The sequence below is a fragment of the Trichoderma evansii genome (assembly GCF_050947405.1).
Source record: "Trichoderma evansii strain SZMC 28006 chromosome Unknown GGI43scaffold_8, whole genome shotgun sequence".
NCBI lineage: Eukaryota > Fungi > Ascomycota > Sordariomycetes > Hypocreales > Hypocreaceae > Trichoderma > Trichoderma evansii.
Genome location: NW_028145198.1, coordinates 210,747 through 236,894, shown reverse-complemented (window position 1 = coordinate 236,894; position 26,148 = coordinate 210,747). Strand labels below are relative to the sequence as shown.

The following is a 26,148-nucleotide window of genomic DNA, read 5'->3' as shown; positions in this document are numbered from 1 at the left end:
ATATAAAAGGCAAGGATCGGGGAAAGTATCTCTTTTTATTTAATACTATCGGATAATTCTTCAAAGAAGAAGCGAAGTCGTTCAAAAAAGCATAGTTAATGAAGCCTATATTGTATATCTTTTGGTTAGAAATAGAGTTTTCTACTGGTTATAACGTGTTATTGCGCATAACTTGCTGTATTTGCGAGATATGATCTAATCCCTATTTCCCTAAGTATACAAACCTATTCAGCTTGTTAGAATAGGTGAAAAAAAAGTCACTGTTTATGTGGTAGAATGTCGCGAATAACATTTTAGGTGCTTGTATGATGCACACATATATGCATGAAACAAGATGCTGAGAAACTATTGTCATAGAAGCAGCGATCTTCAATTAAAGTCGGTAAACACTTATTATAACGTATCTTACTTATAGATATAGTTGCTATAGGCTCAATTTAAGCTGCAAAGTCCTCTGAAAAAGGGCTGTATCTAACTCAAAATCAGCGACCAGTCAGATTCGTTAAAACGTGAAAATTGACAAATTAAATGAATAAGTCTATGAAGAAGTATGAAAATATTCCTGTAATAATCGTATCGTATACGCGTTTGTAATGAATTATATCCGGGTATCTGTATAGTAGCCACCTGCAATCTCTCTCATCCTGCTCTCTCTCATCCTGCTCTCTCTCATCCTGCTCTCTCTCATCCTGCTCTCTCTCATCCTGCTCTCTCTCATCCTGCTCTCTCTCATCTCGCGCAACGCCACTGACGGTATCACGTCTCAGTCATAGGCACTGCCACGAAATTCGGATTATACGTCGTCATGAAATCCGGCCAAAGCGCATCTTCAAACTCATACTCCTGCCAGAACACAGCTTCAGTGTCCTGAAGCAACTCGCCGGTAGGCTGTTGCATTTCAGGCATTGCCTGCTGCTCCAGGGGTATTTTCGACAAATACCACTGCCGAATCCACCGAAGCTTGAAACTCAGTCTGCAAAACTGGGCATCGCCTCCGTCCAAGAGGCGCCGCCTGCGACCAGCTTCTTTAGCCCAAGTATCTGCTTCCTCAAACCGCTCGCTAAGACGCTTCGTTACGTCTGCAAAGTCTAGCTTTCTTCGGGCCATTATAGGCTGCCAGTCTATAGATGGATCCAATAGGAGCAGGCGAGAGCTAGTAACGATGGCAAAGGCTAGTAGCCCTGTAACTGAGGCAGGTAGACCGGGTAGCTCGTTAGGGTGAAAACCGAATATGGAATCGAAGAAATCGACAGCAGCGAGAAGGCATTTCCAAATGGTATCAAAACGCTGCAACGGCTCTGGATGTAGAGAACCCATTTCAACGGCGAGGGGAGATTGCACAGGGATGGCTGGCTCGGCAAGGCGCATCAGAGTAACATGGTAATACGCCTTGAATATGTCTTTGGAGGTGACTGGTTAGTGACAGACATCAAATAGGGCTTAACATATATAGATAGAACCTACGTCTGTTCCTAACACTTTCAGGTTGCATGCAGATAAAGTCGTAGAGTTCTCGGCGAACGTTATTAATGACCATGTCCATGGGGGACAAGTAGGCACTAGCTCCAGTATCAACCACGTCAAAGCCAGGCAGCATGCTGTATGCACGATCAGCAACACGCTGCATCTTGACCAGTGCCACCAGAAACATATCTGATTCTAGAGGAGACTCGGCCATCGACTCGCAGCACTGTGAAAGATAGTTGTTCCAAGGAAAGGTAGTTCCTCGTTTGAACAAAGAGGAGACGCTGTAACTCGTTAGTATAAGCACCATCTAGCAAACAAACGTAGAAATCAATAAAACACGACACAAAGAAGGATTCTTACAGTGACGTGGCATGATAAAGTCCCAAAACAGCCCGTTTCTCATCGGCAGTATGGCACCTAACTTTTGGAGCACTTTTGTTGAGTGTCGCCCAGGCTTCTCCCAACAGAGATTTGGGATGTAATCTGGTGGTTTCTGGTGATTTGTCCAGCTTCAGGTCCATAGCCAATGCAGTGGCCAAATGCATAAAATTCGTCGCTTCTGTTCTCATATAGAAGTGGAAATCGGCCCTATTATCATCATATTGTTAACATGGTCGACCTGGCATTGGACGACAAGTTGCTTTTCAGGAGTCTCACCAAGCCAAGTGGATAAGAATAGACTGCAGAAGTGCCAAGTTCTTCTCTTGCTTTACAACCATCCTATCGGCGATGTACTGACGGAACCAATTCTCGACGCCTTGCTGAGTTGCCGACGACTGGGGAGCCACAGCGGCCATGATCGTCCAGAAGAGGCATCGCGACGACGCATACAAGGCACGCGGATCTAGATCTTCTGGGATGAAGACAAAGGGATAGTTGGGCATGAATTCACGCCGATAGATGTCAAAATATGACCGAGCCTCTTCTAGACTAAAACTGAATCCGGGAATCAACTGAAACGTCGTCGAAGAGTCAGATGGAATAGCGAGTGGGAAATTGGGAACTTTGGGGGCAGCTTGGGCTGAATGTGATTTCTGCACTACATCTTGCAATGGCTGTGGTACAGATGTGTTTGCCACATCGCTTACTACGATTGTATCGTGGCTTTCAGGAGTCAAGGGGGGTGACGTTTGCAGTTGCTGGGTGGACGCAATCATAGACACCAAGCTGTCAATCTTCTTCTCCAGCTGAGCCACACGCCTGCAGATGATAAGTAAACAAAATAAACTGAAACAAAGGGGTTCAAACGGGCGATATAATGATGACATACGTCGACTTTCCCCTCTTCTTCCGCTGTACCGGCGCCGGCACATGGCAGGGAATCTTCATGCGGCCGCATCTAGATCGTAGCGCGCAGGCCAAGTCAGCATCGTCCATCCATACATATTCGTTTCTCGCACAACCACATACCGGACACAGCTGGTGTCCTGCACGCCGGACGCCGGCCATCGACATTTCATCTTTAACCGGGCACAGTTGGCACAGGCCCGGGTTTTCGGCGGCTCCGCAACTGCCGGACGGCCCCCGGAGCCGATTTCAGACGACTGAGTCGCGAAGTCGGTTCCATTGGTCTGAGCTGCCAAATCACCATCCATAGCTGTATAAAGATCTGTAAAACGTTGATGTCGTGATCTATCGACTAAAAGATCAATTTAATCAATGTAGAGAAAAAATTACAGCAGCCTTGTCCATCTCTCAGAAGCCACACTCATCAAGGAAGTTTACGGTAGTTCGGGAGTCATTATAGCGTCCGTAGTCCGAAACCAGCATGCCGCAAGATCACGTGTTTACGGCATTACGGTAAGCGGGAGTTATCTTAAGTACCGGATCCGTAAACTTCAGCTTCTTGCCTAATTTGGATTATCTTGCTATTCTGATGGCTTCTCTTCTTCGTGCCCTGTAAAATATGTAGTGGCTCATTTTTGTGTGAATAAGTCCTCCAGTATGCTCATGGCTTTCGCTAGCTACTCAATCAAGCAAGCTCAAGTCTATCCCACCACCATCAGCTGCTTCATGTCACGCACTTGAGCCTCATGTCTCAGTGGATCGTGATGGATTGTCTTCCAAGACAGTCTCAGTTCACGGCGACTTTTTGGAGTAACATCGAAGTGCACACCAATTCAGCTGCGCTTATCTTTCTACAACACCACTCAACTGCCACCTCACGATTCTCAACGCAAAACGAGACAAGTCTTGTGATGATGCAAAAATGCGACCTTGTATAGCTGCTCTAGCTCAACAACCTTGACAAGCTGGCATACTATGACCATCTTTGTCTCAGCCTCATCGCTTAGCGCCAGTCTGCTTTCCCGCTTGGGCTATCGTTCGTTTCTAATCTGGGTGTCGGCTTATGCCATGCTACTCTGCTTATCGCCTTCATCACGATGAGGCATAGTCCCCATGTTTGGTACGAACGGGCAGTGAAACAATGGAACCTGAGCACATGTAGGTGTGTCTGTATCATCTGCAACCTCTCTAAAAACTTACCACTATACACCACTGCTTGACTCGCTCAAAATTTCCTTGTGGCCGATATTGGCCCCCAAAATTCCTCCAATGCTGCCGGTATCTGTACATAGTGGAAATAATCCACTGCTACCTGGATGGTGGCACATCCTAGGCTTAACACATGTGGGCGCTAAGGCGCAGAGAAAACGTGCTCTGCCACTGTCCTTATTCGCTTCCCTTGTGCAGTAGGCTTTTTAGTTATAGCTACTAGTAGATGAAAGTTGAAATAGGCCATCTTTTTTGCTTTGCCGACAAAATGACAAGATCCAAGCCTTGCCAGGGATCGTGGCCGTCAGGTGAGTGTCCAATTCTTCCCTAGCATCTTGCAGGCATCCCTTGTCCACCACTGCTAGCACATACAATACCACGCGGCGTGACATTGGGGAGGAGAATTTCAGCTGTCAATTGAATGATCGACAAGGCAAAAACCTAGCTAGAGATGCCCTCTACTCAATATTGATTCAGATTTGTCTCTCAATACGCCTGGTGATCCGACACAACAAACCCAGCTTAACAATGGATGCCAAAAATATCACCGGATTTAAGCTGAAAAATAAAAAAGCTAATAGGGGGTGTAGCTCAATTTTCGCGAGATCTCCCAACATCGCCCCAAGGATCTACAACGCTTAAATTGCCTAGCCACATCCTTTCATCCTTGTAAGCGTGGACCCCCACAAGCGGTGGGCTAGCTGAGATGCCATTGTTGTCAAATGACAGGCGTGGGACGAGCAACAAGCTCACATTTTTAGACATTCCTGCGCCATTTTATCCAATTCATGGGAACTAATCACATCGCAAAGCCCTGTTTCCCCTCTCTAATATGATCGCCACGGCTGAGATTCCAAGTGGGTTTTGCTGTAAGCAATGGAGTTTCCGGGAGGCTTAGTCCTGGCCCATGAGAGTGTGTTATTAACGAATTGAAGTCAACAAGGATTCTCTCTTTAAACTAAAGTTAAGCGCCCGTAAAGCTAAGAAAAATGAATAACGTCACGGGTAAGACATTGCAATCTTTAGGGCCAACTGAGTGCTACCTGGTTGTTCCTGCTTCTCCTCTTCTCTTTTTCCGATCAGTCATATTTTTATCTCGACACTAGTAATTGAGATGATGGTGTTGTAATCTATACCCTTGCTTGTTTTATTGTAGGTGAAATACAACGTGGTACTTGATACATGTGTAGTGTATCTTGAAATAAGTATGTAGGGTTAGAATCACTTGTAGCTAGACTTCCGAACATGAGAAGTGCTTCAAGGCAGTTTAACAAACAGCTCGGAACCCTTTGCGGCAATACCACAAAGAGCAATTGCAATAGTAAAGTCAAAAACGCATGCACTCTACCCAAGTCCCATCATCTAGGGCTCTCCCCACCCATAACCCGTCTACCAAAGAGCTAATAGCCGCCGCCATTCGGGTCCCCTCCTCAATCCACGTTGCCCAACATCCGATAGCTCGTACATGTGTCGCCACCCAAGTGCCGAATCCAGCATTTTATCGGGAACGATAGCCTCATCACAGCTGAAAAGAGCAAACAGAGCAGAGACATGCAGCTTTAGCATGACATGGTATCCCCCTGCTCGCAAGAGAGGGGAAACAGCTATTCTGCCTCTCACTTGTCCATAGCGGACCTAGCAAATTCTGTTATTCAGACCGCAACTCTGACATTGCTCTAGCTCAGCATCCTAGAGGTTCTCCACCATCCGATAAAAAAACGCACATCGACGATCAGACACCCCAGAACCTATCAGCCTCCTTCAAAGAATTCGGGTCCGGAACCACTTGTGGGGCACTATCAGCTACAGATTTTATTTCCCCTCTTCCCGATAGATGGGGCGGGACCGCGCCTTTGTTTGCGGGGCGACCCTCGGGAAAAGAGACTTTGCAGCACAGTGTCGATGTTAAGTCTATAATACTGGGTGACTGGAGTATCGCCTTATACGCGATCTTGCATCTTGATACGGCAGGCAGCCCCAACGTCACGCCAAATGTGCAACACACCACGTCATAAATGAGCTGAATATATTGTAACCTTCAATTGGAGCGATAGTTTTAAAGATACCATAACAAATTTTTGTGTAACATAAATCACATAATCAGTAAAATCCAGCCTGAAAACGATGGACAAAGACCTCCACGACATATAAACGATTGCGCACTCCAATATAGACAAGGAAAGAAGAAGAAAAAAAAAAACATTGCTTTACCACTCCCCCAAAACACCAAAAGCAAATAGTATAAAACGCAAGCAAAATATTGTGCAGAGAATGTAGGAATAAAAATACCAATAGCGGGGGATATCCCACCATGCTCCTCCAAACTACTGACTGAGACATGCATTGGACCAGCTCTGTTCACTCAACTGTCCCAAATGGCGCCAAAAGCGGGAACGCCTCGAGTCTCTAGACCATAGACCACCTTTTTAGTGATTTTCTCATTGGCAATGATGATAACGGCTTCGGCGTTAAACTCTTTGACCATGTTATAACCCATGCGAACAAGGTCGGGGCGGCCCTGGGTTCGGGTGTCGTGGATGACAGCGCCAGGGATGGACCCTTTGATGGTGTCGATGACCCTTTTACCAAATGTTTCTTCGGGAGATGGGGTTGACCAAATGAGCTGAGTGGGACAGCTTGGCTGCCCGATATGACCTAGCATGGGGCCAATACCAGATCCCGTGGCAATCACGACAACGCGGTTAAACAGCGTGGCAATGCGCATGACTCCGCATGCCGGGAGGCCACGAACCCAGATGCTAGTGGGAGGATTCCGAATACACGACTTGGTCCAGTCGCCAGCGTTTGATACCACAAGAGAATAACCTGCCGGAATGCCCGCTTCGAGGTCTGGCTGCGGGGCTGGGATCGTCGCAAAAGAGTGCCACTCGAAGAGCGGACGGTGAGAGATTCGCGTAAAGCTACCATTCACAGGAACTGTATAGTCAAAGTGCAAGCGCACAGCATGCTCCGACAGCGGCTCAGCGTTGACCTTGACTTTGCGGAGGAAGAACCAAGAGAAGGCAACGCTAAAAGTGGCCACACTGAGCATCCAAAGGGCTGGAGTTTTGGCCAAGGCAAGACCGAAATCTTCGCCAGCTGGTGTAGAGTCATAAACGGAGACAACAGTCTTTGCCCAGAAAAGTGCAAGTGCGGACCATCCAAGAAAGCGGTGCATCTTCTCAAAGATGTCGTGATTAGCCTTTCTGAAAGGAGGCCAGGCAGCAGCTACAATAAAACAGCAGAGAGCACAAAGCAGCCAAGAGACGACTAGGTTAGCTAGAGAGGCTCTAGATGGCGGTCCGTCTAGCTGAAAGCGAGCAACAGTGGCTTGAATGGTAGATGCGAGGAGCCATGCAGTGGCGCAGATACCGGCACCAGAGTGGACTCCGCCGAGGTGGTAGATCTTTGCGCAGCGCTGGCGAATCCAAAGCGGAAACGATTTGGGAACAGAACAGAACGTAGTGTAGAGAATATTGATGACGACATCTTGGCGGATAAGTACACCGGTCACAAGGTTAGCAGCAGTGATGGTTGCGAGCCATTCCACTCTAGGGCGGAGAACTAGAACGGCAATGAGCACTCCGATATTGATGAAGCTGACAAAGCTGAAGAGAACTCGATAGGCAATGAGAATACGCTTTCTGAGGCCTCTCCAGGGCTTGGGCCACTTCTTTTCGGGAACCTCGCGGGAGAGGTCAATCTCTTCTTTAATCGTATCTTCTTTTCCTTCAGTAGAAGCTACAGTAAGAGACGAGGACGAAGACGCAGATCGAAAGCCAACCACGGGACTCGATTTGCCGCTGAGTGCCTTTGATAGAGTTGCTGATTGGATTGTTGTGCTGAAAACAGTTGATGATTCCGAAATAGTAGGGGAAGCTGGTCCAGTGGCTATCATGCGAAGGGATTTCTTGTCAATCTTGCCATTGGCGGTTGTAGGAAATTCATCTAGCAAGTGAATATCAGACGGCACGGCATAGTATGGCTGAAGTCTGCGAGTATGCTCTAGAATGGCTCCGGTATCCTGGTTGGAGGGGACCACAAAACCGTGAATCTCTCCATCGATAAGGAGGGCACATGCACGGGTGACGCCTGGCGCAGAGGCCATGGAGGAAGAAACGCCATCCAGCTCAACACGGAAGCCCTAGTTACATTGGTAAATTAGATTCCGTTCCTCGATATAGTGCCATGGCAACAAGCCTCAGAATGAAGATATGCGTAATAATGAAGACTCACTTTGACTTTGACCTGGTCGTCAGCGCGACCCAAGATTTCGATGGAGCCATCAGGCCGCCACTGGCCCAAGTCCCCGGTACAATACATTTTGGATCTATTATTGTGAGACAAAATAAGTGAGTCAGTCATTTTGCTGCGCTTCTTGGAGGTCTGAGCGAACAGATCCTGGACAGAAAGGAAGCTCGAGGAGCACTCCCTTAAGAAAACTCACCCGTCATTGGTAAATGGATCTGGAATGTAAGACTCCTTTGTCTTGGCCTCGAGGCCAACGTAGCCGCGAGACACGCCATATCCGCCGGCCCACATGGTACCAGGCTCACCTACCGGCACAGGATTTCCATTGTAATCGAGGATGTAGACGTTGTTATTGGGAGTAGGCCGACCGATGGACAAGCCATCCCCAGCAATGTGCTTCTGCATAGTATTGACAATGGTCGTCTCCGTAGGGCCGCAGCAGTTCCAGTAAGTTGCATGTTTGGCCCACAGATCCGCAAGGCTAATATAGAGCGTTAGAACAAAAATTCCAAAAGAGACGGTGCTAAGAAATGACTGTTTGAGGGCCGACTTACTCTTGTGACGTGGGCTCGCCAGCTGTCGCGGCGACTTTGATGTTAGGATACTTGGTGGGGGGGTATTTAGACAGGATGGTTGGTGTGCAAATCAAGGTATCGATCTAAGTTGAGGTTTGCCCAATGTTAGTCCACTTTTCTTGTAAATTTTCATCGACTTAGTGCGATTCAGTCTCCCTTTGGTACTCACCAGCTCAATAGCGGGCTCCCATTTGGAGCCCCGGATGACAAGGGTACCTCCATTGCATAGGCATGCAAAGATCTCCCAGGCAGCTGCACTCAAATATTAGCAACATGAATTTCGATCCACAGCGGCAATCAGAAGAGAGACGAAAACGATCTCAGGGAGCAACATACCCATGTCAAAGCTGATGTTGAGGACTTGTCCTACCCGATTACCTGGTCGAATACCCAAGTTACCGGGAGACATACAAACAAGATTGGCAACATTTTTATGTGTCACATCAACTCCTTTGGGCTTGCCAGTTGTACCTAATTTTGTAAATGTTAGTTTTCAGCTGCTGCTAGTGAGAGGGAGAAAAAGGGAGTACAGAGCTGCACTCTAGCGAGGCCCGTGAGAAGTTCCATACCAGATGTGTATATGATGTAACATCCGCTATCTGAAGTAGCTAGATCCACCCATTTCTCATCATGCGACATACTGTCGAGCTCTTGCTGCTCAATGATGACTGGAGTGGCGCTAGGGCAGAGATCTCGAATCCGGTGAACGGTTGACGTTAAACAGCAGATAATGTTGCCACCAGATTGTTCAAAAACGTGCCGGATGGTCGAGTCAGGAACAACTCCTCCATCAAGAGGAACATATTGGGCACCACAAGAGAGAATAGCCCAGATGCCTACCACCATATCGGAGCTCCTCTTAACAACGAGAGGAATCCTCTGGTGGGGACGAACACCAAGGCTGCGGAGCTTTGTGGCGAGGGCTTGAGCCCGAATGGCGAGTTGGCGGTATGTTGTCTGCTGAGTGGTTGTACCAGACAGATCATGGAGGGCAATATTTTCAGGGAAGGATGTAACGTAGTGGTAGAAGGATGAGGTGACTGTTGAAAAGGGGCATGCGATCTTGGGGCCATACTGCATGGCAGCATGGTCTACGCGAAGACTTGAAGTCTCCATGACTCCAGCTGAACAGAAGAGGATAGATCTATGTGGATGTGTGCTGGTGTGTGGATGTTTTTGTATATGTAGTCCGTACCGATAGGTGCAGAAGGGATTTCATCAAGTGATGAAGGAGTGGATGGCAAGTAGTGAGGAGCAATGATGTAAAAGGAAAGTTAGAAAAGAGCACAGCACTGCACTTGGAGCGTGCTGTTGAGAATATCTGCTTGTCCAACCCGAGGAAGAGGCCGAGCGCACCACCATTTATATAAGTGAGAGGAAGATCAGTCTTTGTTCCCTTGTTCCCCTCTTCCAACGGCGAAGGTCTCGCAGGGCCCTGTATGGGAAGGGCCTGGTCCGTGGTGGATAACGAGCCATCCATCATAACCCTGAATACAATATGGACTATAACGAATGAGAAGTATTGAATGCATGGACGAGCGACTTAATTACACGGTCTTTGCCGTTCTTGGGCGAATTTGAATGTGTGTGAGTGGTCTCGGTAAAAGACCCATCGAGGCGCTGATGTCCAATACAAAGACACCGGCGCTCACACGCGTGGAGGCTGAGACCATCCAGGGTCAAGGGCAGAAACTGCAACATCGAGAGATACGGAAGAAGTGGAGGCAGAGGAGGGACGTACAGGGCTCAGAGGAGATCAAAGACGCAGGTGATGTGGTGTGGGATGCCAGGGTGTGCCTATTGTAAGAATATATGATTGTATAAGCGCGAATGGCGATTATACAGATGGCCATGACTAGTATTAGCCTGCCTTGGCCGCAACTAATGCAATTGGAAGACGATGCCTACTGGAACAGTATGCGACTGCTTCTGTTACTGACCGCAGAGCTGCTGCTAGGGCTACTCCCGCTCATATTGCTTATTTCCCCGTTTCGTCTTCATCACGAGGTGTAGAAATGTGATAAAGATGTATTATCCGCTACTTTATTTATAAAGGAGGCACTTCAGGGCCAGCAGCTTTTCCGTCACATTCCCGGAAAAGGAAAGTGCATGCAGAATAGTAAGCCGCAGCGGTGCAAGGTTGGTTTATATGTTGAAAGGGGGGGAGAGATGACATGGTGAGGGATAGAGGGATGAGTAGAGGGATGAGTAGAAGGATGTGAACCAGTTCAAGCTGATACCCGTTCACAATGCCACTAGATCTTGGCCATGCCAGCTGTGGAGAAGGACTGAGGCTCGGGTAGAAAGAGTTGGAGACGGGCCAGCAAATTAGATGCAGAGAAAGTGATTGCGGGAGGAGAGGGACGCGGGCTAGGAGAGAAAGGCGGGCTGAAAGAGAGCGAAGGAGAGACAGCCGGAAACGAAGGAATGCCGCGGCTGGTTACAGCGGACCAAAGGGGAACCGAGCAGTACTCTGCACGGCCTAATTGGGAGACGTCAAGATGGCTGAGGCCCAGGCTTGGCTGAAACGATTTGTCCGTCGATAGGTGAGCGCGCTGTGTTTCGGCGCTTGGGTAATACAAGCAGCAGTCGAGAGAGATGTCGTCGGCGGGTGGAACGCTGGCGCTCGTATAGCGCAGCGGCAGTGAGCGATGCAGATCTGCTGCCACGCAGCCGCTGTCGACAAGACACCTATTAGCCTGTTAGGCGCGTCGAGCCAGCCCTTGTGGGCACCCAGTACATGAGACTGTGGCAACCGAGACGCCGTCCTATCTGCTATCCCCGTGCCATGCCGTCCCATGCCATTGGGAAGGGGTCGGAAAGGTGAAGGGTGCTCCATAGAAAGACTCCATGCAAGCAGAGCAGAGCGAGAGCGCCACGGAAAAAGGTACCACCCCACATTCGTACACAGACGCCCCCAGCCACAGCGTGTGCGAGGCGGACTGTGAGGAGAAGTACTTCGGTCGTGCAGAATTGTGCAGAGCCGGCGCTGATGGGATGGCAGATCCACTACCCCGGTAACCCATGGCGGCCGATGCGGATGAAAGTGGTAGGTGGTGCACGAGGCGGCCACAGCGAGGACGATGCCGCTGGTGATGGCGATGGCGAAAGCAGTGAGCGATACGGTGCATGATTTGAGATGATTTGCGTTAGAGCTTCTGGATTGGAAAAGGAAGGGTGAGCAGGAAGGAACTTTTTGCTAGTCTTGCCGTTTAATCCTGTTGTTTACTCTTAATATAGAATATATTAAGATATTACCCCATTAATCTATCGTCTATTATTATGTTATCCGATCAATATAGGCTCAGTATTACTCCGATGGGGAAAGCACGGCCCAAGCCGGCAATAATTGGCGGTGGGAGTAACGGCCTAGTCCGCGACTGCCTGTTTTGCGCAAGCCACAGTGGGGAGACAAAAGTGTCGATGCACTGCACAGTTACCCGCAAAACATATAGTGTTTAACTGTAAATAAAATAATAATAAAAAAAGATATATTTATTAAAACTTAATATATAATAATATAATACTTAATTGATAATATAATAAAGTTTTTAAAATACTTTCTTTTGTTATTATAAAAATATTTCTATTTGAAATATAATAATTTCCTGTTATATATAAGTTATAGTAGAGTTATAGTGGAAATACAGTGTATATAATACTGTATTTCTTAGTATATTAAAATTTATAGTATTTAAAAGCGTAATTACACAACAACTATTAATAAAATATAAAAAAAGAGTTTATAATTTAAATATAATACTATTAAATAATACATAATTATTTTTTTATTTAATTATATCAAATAATAAGTGTAATATAAAGCAGTGTCAGTATAGAAAAATTTTACTAGGGATTATGTGGTGCACTGTGGGGTGCATCGACACTTTTGTCTCCCCACTGTACCTGTGCCTGAAGCCATTCTTGCCTCGCAATCGCCCTGTTTTACCTGCAAACCTTCTTTTGCACTTGCACCTGCCACTTGTCTCTGACTGATTTTAATTTCCTACTGGTAGGAGCGCCTGGACCAAGGATGCGGAGCGTAACGCGAGGCACCAAGGCCCTATTTTCATGTACCGTCATAATCCGTCCTGGAAAATAGTACCATCGCCCAAAGCAAACTTGGACCTTTTGCTCCAGCATCGCTTCTGCTTCTGCTGCTGCTAAATTCGGCATTCAATTCGCAACACACGCTCTCGCACACTCGCACGCACAAAATGTGTCCGCTACGCTGATCCTAGACCGTGCCCTCCGTTTGGGGTGCATTTGACACCTCGTCCGTGCCTACAGGGGGAGCTTGAGCATGATGATAACACAGAGGAAATTAATCGCCAGGTTATTGCGTGCTTGGTCGCCCTTTGACTGATGCTACGAGGCTGCCTCGCAATGTGACATGTTATGGGCGTTGCAGGAGGATGATCAGAGTACGACATAGGCTCGCCGGTTCACGCCAGCGCGGCTGGGGATTGCGCTTACATAGTGCAATCGATCACGATATCGTAGCCTGCAGATTGTCTATGTCGTCACTGGACGCCTCAACTGTCCAACTCCCCACCGTCAGTTCGACCTGTCATTCTTGGACAGCTCCCGATTGGCAAGGCGTTGTATGTTGTCTCGTTCGTTATCCCACCGGAAAAAAGCAGGCCGAGCTCGATATAGACTGGAGCTCCAGAGCTCCAAAGCTCAAGCTAGAGCTGCTGGCCTATCAGTGGAGTTCAGCGCGTGATATACTCGGAATGCTACCGTGCCATTCGTTTCGCACGGCCCTATATAGGACGTCCCCGCCAGCCTCTCTTCTGCAGCCCAATAGCCGTACCCCAATTCCCTATCATATTCCTCCTAAATCGCCTTTTTCCCGCCAACAGCTTCGCCAGCTAAATCATATCCCACATACGTGTCATTTTACAAGGTTCTTGGCTATAGCGGATTGATCGGCGATCCTGTCACCATGTCCGCATCTGGATCTTCCCTTGGAAAGCTCGTACAGACTTCCTCTCCCGTTGAGGGCGTCAAGGTCATTACTTTCAATCGCCCTCAGAAGCGGAATGCCCTATCTACTGAGCTCTTGACTGAATTTCTCGCTGAGCTGTCTGCGGCCTCTAAAGATGCGGCAATCAAAGTCATTGTGCTTACTGGCTCCGGAGGCTTCTTTTCAGGTGAGTTTGGACGCTTACTTACACGAAACTTCGAGGTTTATAGTAGTCGTCTTTTTCTTTCCACCCACTTATTCCTTTTTCACGTGCTTCCAAGGCCTGCTGGAGGTGAACCCCCAACTGATCGTGACCGGGGCCCTGGCTCTGCATAATAGCTGGAGCCGATCTACAGGATATCGCAGCGCTCGATGCGGCTGGTGCTAGATCATGTCGATATCTCGAGAACCTTTGCAATGGCATGGCGGCAGTTCGGAAGCCTCTTCTGGCAGCTGTCGAAGGACCTGCAGTACGCATGACACCCTGACACTTTTTATTCTTGATATATTGACGTGGGGCTGCCTTTTTGGCGGAGACAGCTTGGGGGTGGATTCGAGGTTGCCCTTATGGTGAGTGCTCTTAATTTTCACGTGAAATCTGCATCTTTGAAAGTTCTCTCGTCCTTCCTATTTGGGCCTTTCGGCCGGTATTCCTTCACCTTTCCGTATCGCCCGATAAACATACAGATATGCATAGGCCTATCAATTTCTGGAGTCTATGAATGGCTTGCGCTGACAAATTTGCGACCACAGTGCGATATGATATTTGCGTCTCAAACTCGAACCTATTTCGCGCTGCCAGAGGTCAAGCGAGGCCTGATTCCTGGCGCCGGAGGCACTCAGCGCCTCACAGCCGCGCTTGGCAAATTCAAGGTATGCCTTCGAGAACAGCTCTTAAAATTTCCGAAATTTTCTTCTTATCTAGTATTTGTGTTTCTTTTGGTTCCATTTTTCACTCTGGTGTGGCTGTTGTTCCATTGCAGCACTCGCGGTACTTTTGCTCCCTGCTGAAGACAGGTGTGGGTGCAGGAATCATTGTTACTAGCCCAGGCCTCATTGGACAGAAATATCTGAAATACTTTTGTATGCGGTGCTTACATCTGTTCAGGCAATGCGTACAATTATCTTGGGCAAACCTATTACTGCCGAGGAAGGATTTTCACATGGGCTCGTTTGTGAACTCTTCGAAGACGGTGCAGTGCTTGAAAATACTGTCAAAGTGGCCGCCGATCTAGCCGCCAATGCGACCGAAGCCATGCAGCTTGCCAAAGAAGCCATCTGCCGTGGTAAGAACAACTTCATCCTTCCATTGAACTTTTGTCACCATCACCATCATCATAATCACTGACGCAACTTTGTCTTTTTCTTGCCATCAATAGCCGATAGCCTTGGGCGTGATGACGAATACGAGAGGACCCTCTACTACATCACTATGGGCACCGAAGAGAAGATTAAGGGTGTCAACGGATTCCTCAGGAAGAACTAAAGGAATCGTGCATTTTGCCTCATTCAGTAAATGAGGTCTTTGTGCCAAATCGGCCAAACCGGAGAAGGAATCCATGATCCATGGCGTGCACGCCGGGTGTATAGCAAATTGAGCCTTTTCATTCCGTCATTTCAAAATTAATTATGTGCGAGAACGAGTCTATTCACGGCTTATGGGTTGCTATCTCTCAGGGATGATCCTTTGGCACCACAGCAATGAAGAATCCAGAGTCGCATATCCACTTGAATTAACATGATATCATCACCTGGTCTCTACCACTCATAATACCTGCCTTTTTTGGTAGCTGTTGATCTCAATGCTCTCTTAATGTGAATGTATAAATCTTTTCTCTTTCGGTTTATTTAACGTTACTATTACGCGACTGTATAAAACTACACGTGGTAGAGCTCCATATAGGAAAAAATACTCCGAGCACCAAGACATTTTGAAGCAGCAAGGCAATGCTATGACGGACGTTTTCGATTTTCGGTTTTCAGTATTATGTATCAAATACCCCGTAGAAAGTAAGACTTCTCGTAAACCAGCAAATAACAATCGAGCTTTTTGTATATGAGTGCTAACATGTTTCAGTCCTGCTTTTCGAATATGGTCATATCCAGGTCAATCCCTACTATAAAACTACGACTTCACGTATGCCTGCGATGATACTCCAAACCATGTCCTCGGTAACAAAACGGATGAAAACGGATGAAACTAGAAGACGCGCGAGCACTAACCATTACAGCCGTGTAGGTGTAATAGCTGGCTATAGCGCTGGCTTTAGTACCCTGGCTATTTGAGCCAGCAGCAGCAAATCAGACATGAGGTAGGAGCAAGAACGAGAGGAGACCAAGCTGAGGGGCTGACCCCTTGGTGCGCAGATTGGCTTGATTGAGGTTGTGCCACCATCCATCCATCTCAACTCTCGGGCCCAGCATGGACCCGAGCCAGTATAACTCTCATTAAATCGACTCATTATATTAGGCGGGATCGTCAAACTATACAGATCACATGACGGTGCGACACCCCATTGTGTCTCAGTCATTTTAAAGTAGATGCATAAGATCGCCGCATCTGTATCGATCCAGGTCGAACATACTAATGGTTGATTCTATATTTACTAATTTATTAAACTTTTCGCTACAGCTCACATCTGATCTAGGATGAAGAGACAGACATAAGCAAAGAATTTCCCGTAAAGAGCCTCCTGGAGTGAGACACAGGCACATTTGGCTGCATTCCACCACCGTTCCATCTGAAACTCACTTGGCTCAGACACCACCTTCGGACCATGAGCTCAGCGCAGATGTCACCCCTCTCTCGTGTCTTTTGCGTCTCTCTCTCCCTTCTCTACCCTTGCCATTACGGTCCACTCCGGTTCAGCAGATTCTGGTCGCCAGAACTTTCTTTCCTTTCTTCTCCCTCCAAGTTCATTCACGCACTATGGATGTTTTATCCCCGAGACAGATCGGCGAAGCATATGCGCCCCAGACATGTCACATTCCCACACCACTCTTCTTTTGAGACACTCAAAATTAACCATGCGTATATTGGGGGCCAGTGTTACCACCCACCCGGAGGACAGCGCGCTGGAGTAAATCTCAGAGTAGTACTTTGTAACACAACCACTTCCAGGAACTTGGGAGCATTTTCCTTTTTGTATCTACGTACTTAGCCTACCATGACCTGTGTCCACTTGGACCACGCGGCCAAGACGATTCCACCCACCTGGTATGGGGATATCACTTATGAAAGCGGCAGTACCTTAGTCGCACGCAAGTTCTTAATGCAGGCGATGACAATGCAACTTTTTTTCATTTCTAAGGCGGCAATCACCCATAAAAGCAAGCATGAAAAGAAAAAAAAAAAAAAAGAAACGAAGAATAAACGGGAAATTAGTACTAAAAGCTTTTTTACCTGGTGAAGCTTGTATAGTCTGCCTGTGGTTCGGCCAACTAACAGCACAAGCGAGATTTTTCTTGCTTTCTCCTTTTTATCCCCTCCCTCCCTTCTTAGCTCAGGTGAGAGAACATCGCAACGGGAGAAAAAGAAAAAAGAAAAAAGAAAAGCAAAGAAAAGTCGTACGAGGTTTCTGCAGGATCAGTAACAGTCGGAGCTTTCTTTTTTGACTTTCTTTCTGATTGAGACAGCACCATGGATGACGGGCGGTTCCGGGGAGGCGAGCCGCATTCTTCAGCTACGTACTAATGCACACATAAGTATACATCAATCCAGGTACGTAATACACGTTACATGTTCAGGTGAGAGTAAGAGGATGGATATATGCTGCTAATTACATTCCTATTAGTCCAAATAAATTTTCTTCTTTGTTTATGTCCCAGAGATGATTCGACTTGTATCCTCCCATCATCAGATTGACACCTTCCGATATCCTCAGTTTCCGGCTAATTGTAGAAGAAAATAGGAAAAAAAAGAGAAGAGAAGGCTTAAATCTACCGGATCGACATCCGGGACGGCATAACAACGCTAAAACTAGGGCTCTCAGGGAAGAACAGCCCGCCTTTCCTCATCTAAGATGTTTCGTTCGCTTTGGAGAGGATTTGCATAGTGTCACATCGCCTTGAGCATTCGCTCGATGCGGGCTTTGTTCCCTTCACCCCCTGGGTATAGAGATACGACATACAGTACATGGTAGTATCAGTGCTCGCAGCAACGCTTCAGCTCTAGCGGTCATTATTTCCTTCTAACCTTCTTCTTGCTGCTCATCCCTTGACAAGACAGGGGATCGTTTAGCGTCGTTGGACTAGAGTTTTTAGGGTTCTGCCTAATCTCTTTGCTTTTTTCTTGGCGATACTAGTGTTTTTCTTACCAAGCAAAGCAGTTTCAAGGAATTTCAGGCTATTTCGTCAAAAAGGTTCCCTAAGAATGCAGCTCGGCTGATCTATCACATTGTGTTGGAAGCTTGGGCGTTTTTGTGGGGTGTGAACTTTTGAGGAGATTTTTCACTGCCTCGTGCACGGATGTACATGCATTAAAATGTTTCTGGGGAATCTAAGATGTGCCTTTACTCAGCACGATGCTTTGCTCCCTTGTCTTCTTTTCCTGTAGATCACTTTTTCTGCGGATATCGGGGCCCAGGGCCACGGCACGGGAATAGGACTAGCACGTAGTATGTCACTTTGCATATTTCGGGAGAAGGGGGTCTACACCCTAGGGCCGTCCAACCGACATGTCATATTTTTTCCTTCTTTTTCTTTTCGTATACCAAGGGTAGTAGGAGGGATCATGCTTTTTTAGAGTTGGACGAGGGATCGTTTAAGTGGCGAGATCTTAAATGAGTGTTTTATTGGGCGATGGTGAAGTCGTACGCCGGAGATGAGGACGCCGTATTGGGACATTTCCGATTTTGGTGGTGTTTTCCTACCCTGGAATTGAGATGAGTTTTTGGGGGTCCTGGAATGTATGACGGATGGGCTGAATACGTCTGATGATTGGGTTTATAATTTTCTTAACAAATAATTTGGTAGATGCTTAATATCAATGCTCGAATTGATATTTTTGCCAGTTGCCATTGTTACGGTGATTGCTGACCAAACATGCTTCTATAAGTGGATTACATTAATTACATGGAGAAGTGCAGCTTTCAAGTCAGCATCGAGCATTCTGGTTCGCGTAAAATCCACAATTAACTCAGCCTATACGTATTTGACGCTTCTAAAATTTCTTCTTTGCCATATTATGCTTGTAAATCGAATTTTTATAGCTCAATATAGTCGTTGCGTAAAAGTTCATCTCATCGTTTGGCGTTTCCATGGCTGGCCAATCCGCTAACAGGGCTGCCCCAAAAGCTCCACGTTTTCAACGCTGGCTCAACAACATTCTCGCCTCATCACTATCAAGCAAAATTCACAACATCAAGCACTCGATATATTGCACTCTTCTTTCTTTAGGCGTTAAGTATTATCATTAATTTATTTTCACAATGGCGCAGCAAAAAGCCTTGCGTGACTGGGTGTACCTCTTCATCATTGGTACCCAGCTCTTTGGCATGCTTGGTAAGTATCTCTCATCTACAGGTATACACACTCAATTGCTCACAATCCAATTCTCAGCTCTCGATCTCGTCGCATTCTATCCTAAATCTCTCTATGAATCTTCTTCCGCCCCCTTGCATTTCCTCCTCTCTCTCCGCAAATTCTATGTCTCCTCCACCGGCGACCCCTTCTTCGCCCACGAGTCTCACCAGCCGTGGTTCGAAATCTTCCTCTACATCGAGGGCCTTGTCCAACTCCCGCTGGCGGCGTATCTCGTCTCCCAACTGGCTTCTAAAAGAGCTACGTCGGGACCTACAGAGCTGGCCGGACTGGCGTTTGGATCGGTTACGTTCATGGGGGCTGCGGCGTGTTGTTTTGAATTGTTTCATATGGGCAACGATATGGTGAGCGAGGATAAGAAGGCGTCGCTGCTGTATGGGACGTATCTGCCATTTGCTGTTATCCGTAAGTTTCAAGATTTTCTGAATATTTTCTCCTTAGATGTTTCTCAAGTTGCTAATAGGGTGTAGCTGCGCTGTTGGCTGTGGACATGTATCTGCGACTATTGCCCCGTGTTCAAGAGTCTGGTACAAAGGCGAAAACTCAGTAAACGTGATCTTGATAAGATAAAAACTAAAGATGTCGGTTTGGATTACTTTTCTTGTCAGAGTTTGAATTAAAGAATTGCCATTGTCATACTACAGGAATAATACAATGTATTAAGAACCAACCGTCCAGGAGCTCAGCATAGATAGATGCTCCTTTTAATACATGACCGCCACCCAAACTCCAATCTCCCTCGTCCGATACGAGTCCATCATACAAGAATAACGCAAATACACCCATTCGCATTCGTATATCGTCCTAAAAAGCCACCACCTAATCCTTTCTTTTAGAATATCCCCATCCATTACCCACACCATATCCCAACGGCGTAGCTCCGCCCATAGATCTCCCCTTGAGTCTGCGTGGCAGAATCACTCCCAGGGTATACATACCGGCCACCAAAAGACCGGCGATAAAGGAGACGAGACTGTAAAACACGGTGCTCGCATATATGTGTCCGCCCAGACCTTGCCACTCTACTCTCCCCTCCGTCTTGGGCAGCATCGGCGTCGGGAACCAGCGCACAGAGAAGCTAAACGGCAAGGGATCGCCAATAACGAGCTTCTTGGTAAAGGATCCAGTCATGTGGCTCAGCGGACTGGTGCTGTACGAAACGGCAGAGTCGAGCACGCCGCTGTCGTGATTGTGCATGTGGTGTTTCGGCATACTGTGCAGCAGCACGTTCATGTGTGTGCTGATGTGCATGTGGCTGAGTTGTAAAGTGCCAGCCAGGGCGAATATTAGAGGAATGTACTCCTGCTCGGGAAGCTTCTCGCCAATGACTTCGACGTGAGGTGCTGGGCGGGCTGGCAGGCGGCACGAGAGCGGCGCATCGTTGTGGATGTAGAACTCGAGCAGGTGGAAGAAGGGGTCGGTGATTAGAGGGATTGTGCAATTGACTTCGCCTTCGACGCCGTAGTGGAACTGTAGAGGCTCGCCGGTTTCGTTGCATGTTGGGAATGGAATCCATTGGAGCTGGTGGTTGGCTAATTCGATGTGTTCGCCCGTATCACTAGTAGAGGGGGGATCCCCGAGTCAGCACTGGCTTAATCTCCATCGCTTTTCCTTTTCCAACACTTGCGACTTACGAGCTTCGGTTCATGCATTCCACATGGATCGGTGCGCCGTAATGATACGACGGCAGAGGCACGTTGGCGGCAGCAAACGACGCCAGGCCGCCAACCAGCGTTGCGACGGCAGCAAACAGCATGGCGATGATGGTGGTGGGAGCTTAAGATGGATGGAGATGGATATTGGCTGGAGTCGGGGCTCGAAATTCCGCTGCTCGGCGCTTCTTCTTCTGCTGCGTCGCTACCACCGGGTTCAGGATATGTTGCGATCCATCTGCTGGTTTTCGCTGCGGTGAACGGTCAAGCAGATCCCTTTTCTTTCGCTCGGCGCTGGATCTCGATGCGTGTCATGAGCTGTCGAGATTTGGCCCCATATGTGCATGCCAAAGATGCGCGCAGGGGGGAAGGGAGCTAATTTCGACAGCACTGCGCCACAAGCGTGGGAGGTGCCTGTGGCTGGGCGGGGGATACAGTGTACTTGCATACCAACTAATACGATGGCCATTGACTCAAGCTTTATGAAATAAGACGAACAGCTGGTTTCTATTTTTCTCATATCGCCAAGTAACTAGTTAATAAAGACTTCTAATTGCTAGTCTTTTATTTCTCCACAGTTCCAGACATGCTAATAACCAGCCACTCAATGCTCCATCCCTCGCCGTTGTACTTCTTGTCGAGATACTGCCTCATCATCTCCCTCACTTCTTCCGCCGTATGTGCCTTTCTCACCTCTTCGCTCCAAAAGGTATTCATCACCCACGGCAGCATCATTCCAAAAGATTTAATAAACTCTGCTGCATTCTCAACTTTATAGGTGCCCAAGTTCTCCTTGACGGACACGTTGGAAAGCCCCAGCTCTTTCAGATGACCTTCGATCCATGCTGCGTCGTCCCAGTGGCCATTTTTGTGCATTTGCATGGGCATTGGATCTGGCATCGGCGCGTCGAAGGGAAGAGACTGCAGTGCTTCACGCATGTCTGGGATCCAGAAGCTGTTGGCGTTGCTTTTGGGCCATGTGGAAGCGCCGAATCTGCCACCAGGCTTGAGCAGTCTCATGCAGTCTAAGAGGATTTATTGTAAGTGAATGCCGTGATGAATGACTATGATGCTTCTTTAAACCTTACCTCGTACTGCGGCATCTGGGTCTGGGATGATGTGAAGTCCCAGAGCAATAGCCACATGAGTGAATGAACTCTCCGGAAGGCCAGTATTCTATAGATCATATATATGATTAGCAAAAAACTTGACCAAGCCGTGCATGACAACAACACATTGCAGATATATTTACCATAGCATCAAGAACTTGAGCCTCTGCATTCACCCACTTCTCATTAACAATCCTCTTCTTCACCACATCCACCATGGCCGCAGAGCTATCGGAACAAGTAAACGAGCTCAACTGAAGAATGTCATCCGGCAGCGCAGCTTGCACTTCCTGCGTCACTACACCAGCTCCACACGCACTATCCAAAAGCCTTACAGGCTCGGTGATTTTGCCTTTGAGGCCAATGTCATTTACCAGCGGCTCGGCAATTAGTCGCATTACTCCTCGGGAGACTTCGATAAAGTCCTTTTCGAAAGTGGGCGTCTGCTGCGGCATCGTTTTGAAGTGCGCGGACATGGACTTGGCCATGGTTTCAATGTCGTTTGTGGCAGCCATTTTAACAATTGAATAGAGTCTTTGTTTAAACATCAAGTAAAAGTGTTATCTTGGATATAAAAAAAAATCCAAGTGAAGAGAGATCCTGCCCCATCATTTTTATATTTCAAGAGCCATGCATATTGCTGTTGTCGAATTGAGGCGCAAGTATCCGAGAAGTCACCGTGCGCTACATTCAGCTCGCCAAAACTGTATTACTAAAGTTGCCGCATTGTTTGCGAGTCCACTTATGGTTGCATGTTTGTAAGTGAGCAAGTTTCCAAACTTTCTACACATAGCTTGCACAACTACGTAAATGAAGATTAATGCCGGCAGATGATAATGGCTTGGATAGAGTAGTCTATACGGCATGTATGATCTTTGCACCAATCCTCGACATTAATTGACCCATATATTAGTGCATAGATAAGAAGAATCTATAAGCGTCACAAGCTGCGACTTAGTTATAGAATTTGGTAGGGTTACTTCAACAGCTTCCTGCACTATTTTAAATAGCTTCTTTAAAATCTGATTATTTTATATCAATTATATTAGAAAGCTCCAAAATTACTGAACCTCTTATTTAAATCTACGTAATTTATTAACAGTATCTTTTTAATAGCCTCTTGTAGAATTTATTTTGTATTTATGAAGTAAATTGGAATAGAAAAATGGAAATCTTTTAGTAAATAAATTGCTGCTTTTTTCCTCTTTTTTCCTTTCCCATTTTTTTGGTTGTTGTAAAAAAATTAATCTGAGCTTGTTAAAATGGCTTCGTCATGCAACCACCAATTACCCTCATTAGTCGAAAGGGTTGAGCCTCTGCCTGGTGATGGCCTTGTCATGTATCTTACCAGCGTTCCAAACCTCTGGCATTTCCAAGCTCTTCCAGGATAAAGGTCTCTCTCTAGTAACCAATGTACGGATAATATCCCGACGAGAAGCGCGGGATATTGAATCTCGAGCCCATTCGGCCCCTCAGGCAACTTCATGGAAAAGTGAAAATTGAATCTCCCGCCCCGGCCAAGGATATGTGGATGATCTGGCGCCGGGAGTAATTGCTCGATACTAAACTCGGGGCTTAGGTCAAGGACTGTAAAATATAATTCTTCTTCGCCAATGTTCTTAATCTCAAATTTAAACTTCTGATCAAGAGGAAAATGTCCATTGTTGTTGGCCCGGCCGCCGATTGCGTTAATAGGAATCTTAAATGGCGCTGACTCAGACGCACTGTTGGCTCGAACTTCCACAATGCTCCTAAACCGTGCCAAGTGAACAAAAATAACCGCAGATTCCGCGGCAAGCTTGGCGATATCATAATCTCTGAGGTTTAATTGCGTAACGAACTGGCCGTGATCCCAGATTTGAACCTGATCTGCCTTCTTCTCTAACCTCAGAACGTCTGTGGAGCCTTTGTCATCTTTGATCACATTTACAGGGCTTGCAATCCTACTCTCAAGCCGCCTCTGCAACGTTTCTCGAAAGCTATTGTCAAAGGCATCATCCACATATACGCTGAGCGTCTTATCTCCCAAACTCCAACGTGAAGGGAAAACCACATTGCTACTCTTCTCAAGTTGCTCAGATATATTTTCGTTTATCACTGCGCTGCATTCAAATTCTTCAACCTTGTCTACCACCAGCTTTTCGCCGTAATAAAAAGAAGATAGTATGAATTCTGTTCCTGGATTTACCCCGTGGGCTTTACCGACTGGAATAATTACCCTATCACCCATGATGAGCATAATAAGAGGCGCTGAGGACAAAGGCTCCGAATTTCCCAAAAAGAGCAATCCATTACCGCCTTCAACTTCAGGTGTCTGGCCTTGAAGTCGATTTGTGAGCCAATCTCGGATCATGTTATAGGTAGTCATATTGATATTGTCATTTCTTAGGCATTCCAACAGCTCGTGTGTAAAAGCACCACTGGTCTCGCCGTTGATCATTCTCTCTGCTGCTCTCTCCTGTCTCCCGCACGCTGCCATGAGCGTGAATAGTTTTGGATCAATGGGCCACGATACTTTCAGCTCAGCAGCATCAAAGTCCTGCTCTGTGGATTCATCTTCAGGTAAATCTTCGGCGGCCTTGATGTCACTGTCAAGGTTAAGTATTGTGGTGCAATCATTAGGTGTGCGGAAGAATACACCGTCAACAGCTCTCCAAGAACCTCCTGAATGACAGCTGTCCAGAAAAACAACCACCCGAATTCCCTTTCTATTGAGCTTTTTTAACCAGAAGTTGAGCTGCCACCCTCGAACTGCAGGCTGTCCATGACAAAAATCCACAGTGAGTAACGAAGGATCATCTCGATATCTAGGGGTCCCTTTGACATTCTGTAGTCTTGCGCCATATCCTGAGTAATGAAAGAAAAAGAAGTCTCATGCTGTTGCTTGATCATAAATGGCATTAAAAGCAGCCTGTACGTTATTGTATGTAGGCCAGCGGTCTTGAGATTCATTGGGAACGGTTAGATCTTGAATTGAAGGCGAGGAGGTGAGAGTAGTGATTTTTTAAATTCGTAATAGTTATTGAAAAATTCTTCTAAAGATTCGACATCATTAACACATCCGTGGAGATTTGCAAGAACTAGATTTCTGCCATCATCGAGCTTCCTGGGCTTCTTTGGCCTTCCATTCTCATCTGGCTCATATGGAAGATAGAAGTCGATGCCGACCAAAAGGGCGTAGCGATCAGGCATTCTAGCAAGATGAGTGTAGCTTTATATACTATCTGTGTATGTAGAGCTCTTGTTTTGTCTTCTGTGCCAAGTCTATCGATGGATATTCCGTGATACTTTATACTTTTCGTGATTTATATTGCTCAAGCAAACCCCTCATTTCTGCAACCAACATAGAGATATTGTTGGGCAATGCTTGCATATATATAATTGGAGCCTTTGACTGGTCTCCCTTTTTTTGATATCAACTTGGGTAAGGTATGTAAGTACCTATATTAAGCATCCCTTCGCTCAAATCGAAATTGCGCGATTATGCGCGCAATTCAGAGCTGTTGTTCTAAGCGAGCCCCTCATAAGGCTCTCTGCTAATCACTGCCAATAAATTTAATGTCTTGCCCTTTGTAAGGCATTGAAAAGGCAGCAATTACACGCAAAGGATGGGTCGCAAATGCAAACCCCGCTCTTAGTCCATCAAGCCTAATACTTTTGTCACATCAGGCATTAGACACATCAAATAGTGACAAAGATTGGTATTGAGACAAATAGGGATTCTGTAGAACATTCCGAATAATAAATAATAACGCAGCCAACAAATCAGGGTAGAAAAATCCCGTCTTGGTAGAGTATATATATAGTTGTTGCAAAGCCATTCGCATGGATGGAACTTATACAAACATAGAAGTCACCATACAATGCATGCATCCTAGCAGCTACGGCTATTTCAACACTATTGGAGCTAGAAGACGACTGTTGATCTTACGGATAGTTGTACTATCGAGAGGCATGGCGTCTGAGTTATGATGAAAACATGCTCAATGCGCCGCTTTGCTGTTACTGCCTTGACTTTTTCGTCATCTACAGTAAAGCCTTGGTGTAGATGTACAAGGCCCAATAACGCTGACGCCGAGTGGTATTTG

General features: G+C 46.8%; 7 protein-coding genes across 7 annotated transcripts; 2 read left to right on the top strand and 5 right to left on the bottom strand.

Moving 5' to 3' along the window:
- Window positions 1-633: 633 nt before the first annotated feature.
- GGI43DRAFT_403108 (uncharacterized protein) lies at window positions 634-3,178 on the bottom strand. The gene is made up of 6 exons (XM_083205755.1): window positions 2,878-3,178; window positions 2,738-2,806; window positions 2,125-2,667; window positions 1,828-2,055; window positions 1,465-1,748; window positions 634-1,400 (listed from the first exon to the last, which is right to left on the bottom strand). The coding sequence occupies exons 1-6, from the start codon at window positions 3,060-3,062 to the stop codon at window positions 757-759; spliced, it is 1,953 nt and encodes a 650-aa protein (XP_083061158.1). The 5' UTR covers window positions 3,063-3,178; the 3' UTR covers window positions 634-756.
- Window positions 3,179-5,972: 2,794 nt separating this feature from the next.
- On the bottom strand, window positions 5,973-10,137 carry GGI43DRAFT_357530 (non-ribosomal peptide synthetase). The gene is made up of 7 exons (XM_083202338.1): window positions 9,359-10,137; window positions 9,126-9,260; window positions 8,959-9,041; window positions 8,769-8,872; window positions 8,411-8,695; window positions 8,200-8,293; window positions 5,973-8,107 (listed from the first exon to the last, which is right to left on the bottom strand). Exons 1-7 carry the CDS (start codon window positions 9,903-9,905, stop codon window positions 6,326-6,328), a joined length of 3,030 nt encoding a protein of 1,009 aa, XP_083061157.1. The 5' UTR covers window positions 9,906-10,137; the 3' UTR covers window positions 5,973-6,325.
- A 3,600-nt stretch (window positions 10,138-13,737) lies between these two features.
- GGI43DRAFT_383087 (ClpP/crotonase-like domain-containing protein) lies at window positions 13,738-15,244 on the top strand (the record flags this gene model as incomplete). The annotated part of the gene is made up of 5 exons (XM_083203332.1): window positions 13,738-13,945; window positions 14,098-14,228; window positions 14,512-14,631; window positions 14,867-15,044; window positions 15,138-15,244. 5 exons carry the CDS (start codon window positions 13,738-13,740, stop codon window positions 15,242-15,244), a joined length of 744 nt encoding a protein of 247 aa, XP_083061156.1.
- A 3,723-nt stretch (window positions 15,245-18,967) lies between these two features.
- On the top strand, window positions 18,968-20,113 carry GGI43DRAFT_357448 (transmembrane protein 6/97). The gene is made up of 3 exons (XM_083202336.1): window positions 18,968-19,260; window positions 19,318-19,704; window positions 19,770-20,113. Exons 1-3 carry the CDS (start codon window positions 19,188-19,190, stop codon window positions 19,847-19,849), a joined length of 540 nt encoding a protein of 179 aa, XP_083061155.1. The 5' UTR covers window positions 18,968-19,187; the 3' UTR covers window positions 19,850-20,113.
- On the bottom strand, window positions 20,019-21,285 carry GGI43DRAFT_357455 (uncharacterized protein). Its single transcript, XM_083202337.1, has 2 exons — window positions 20,934-21,285; window positions 20,019-20,857 (listed from the first exon to the last, which is right to left on the bottom strand). Exons 1-2 carry the CDS (start codon window positions 21,053-21,055, stop codon window positions 20,119-20,121), a joined length of 861 nt encoding a protein of 286 aa, XP_083061154.1. The 5' UTR covers window positions 21,056-21,285; the 3' UTR covers window positions 20,019-20,118.
- Window positions 21,286-21,438: 153 nt separating this feature from the next.
- On the bottom strand, window positions 21,439-22,744 carry GGI43DRAFT_403094 (S-adenosyl-L-methionine-dependent methyltransferase). Its single transcript, XM_083205754.1, has 3 exons — window positions 22,204-22,744; window positions 22,040-22,127; window positions 21,439-21,976 (listed from the first exon to the last, which is right to left on the bottom strand). The coding sequence occupies exons 1-3, from the start codon at window positions 22,606-22,608 to the stop codon at window positions 21,516-21,518; spliced, it is 954 nt and encodes a 317-aa protein (XP_083061153.1). The 5' UTR covers window positions 22,609-22,744; the 3' UTR covers window positions 21,439-21,515.
- A 611-nt stretch (window positions 22,745-23,355) lies between these two features.
- On the bottom strand, window positions 23,356-25,391 carry GGI43DRAFT_422392 (caspase domain-containing protein; the record flags this gene model as incomplete). The annotated part of the gene is made up of 5 exons (XM_083208105.1): window positions 23,356-23,461; window positions 23,542-24,232; window positions 24,263-24,887; window positions 24,978-25,027; window positions 25,385-25,391. 5 exons carry the CDS (start codon window positions 25,389-25,391, stop codon window positions 23,356-23,358), a joined length of 1,479 nt encoding a protein of 492 aa, XP_083061152.1.
- Window positions 25,392-26,148: the final 757 nt, after the last annotated feature.

Excerpts from the sequence above, each read along its gene's own strand:
- GGI43DRAFT_403108 (XM_083205755.1), bottom strand. The coding sequence starts at position 3,062 with ATGGATGGTGATTTGGCAGCTCAGACCAATGGAACCGACTTCGCGACT. Across the intron at positions 2,807-2,877 it reads CAGGACACCAGCTGTGTCCG|ATGCGGCCGCATGAAGATTC; the intron begins GTATGTGGTTGT and ends GCTACGATCTAG. Across the intron at positions 2,668-2,737 it reads AAGAAGAGGGGAAAGTCGAC|GCGTGTGGCTCAGCTGGAGA; the intron begins GTATGTCATCAT and ends TATCATCTGCAG.
- GGI43DRAFT_357530 (XM_083202338.1), bottom strand. The coding sequence starts at position 9,905 with ATGGAGACTTCAAGTCTTCGCGTAGACCATGCTGCCATGCAGTATGGC. Across the intron at positions 8,873-8,958 it reads GGGAGCCCGCTATTGAGCTG|ATCGATACCTTGATTTGCAC; the intron begins GTGAGTACCAAA and ends ACCTCAACTTAG. Across the intron at positions 8,108-8,199 it reads ACGACCAGGTCAAAGTCAAA|GGCTTCCGTGTTGAGCTGGA; the intron begins GTGAGTCTTCAT and ends CAATGTAACTAG.
- GGI43DRAFT_357448 (XM_083202336.1), top strand. The coding sequence starts at position 19,188 with ATGGCGCAGCAAAAAGCCTTGCGTGACTGGGTGTACCTCTTCATCATT. Across the intron at positions 19,261-19,317 it reads CCAGCTCTTTGGCATGCTTG|CTCTCGATCTCGTCGCATTC; the intron begins GTAAGTATCTCT and ends TCCAATTCTCAG. Across the intron at positions 19,705-19,769 it reads TCTGCCATTTGCTGTTATCC|CTGCGCTGTTGGCTGTGGAC; the intron begins GTAAGTTTCAAG and ends AATAGGGTGTAG.
- GGI43DRAFT_357455 (XM_083202337.1), bottom strand. The coding sequence starts at position 21,055 with ATGCTGTTTGCTGCCGTCGCAACGCTGGTTGGCGGCCTGGCGTCGTTT. Across the intron at positions 20,858-20,933 it reads GAATGCATGAACCGAAGCTC|TGATACGGGCGAACACATCG; the intron begins GTAAGTCGCAAG and ends CCCCTCTACTAG.
- GGI43DRAFT_403094 (XM_083205754.1), bottom strand. The coding sequence starts at position 22,608 with ATGTTTAAACAAAGACTCTATTCAATTGTTAAAATGGCTGCCACAAAC. Across the intron at positions 22,128-22,203 it reads CTCAAGTTCTTGATGCTATG|AATACTGGCCTTCCGGAGAG; the intron begins GTAAATATATCT and ends TATGATCTATAG. Across the intron at positions 21,977-22,039 it reads CCCAGATGCCGCAGTACGAG|ACTGCATGAGACTGCTCAAG; the intron begins GTAAGGTTTAAA and ends AAATCCTCTTAG.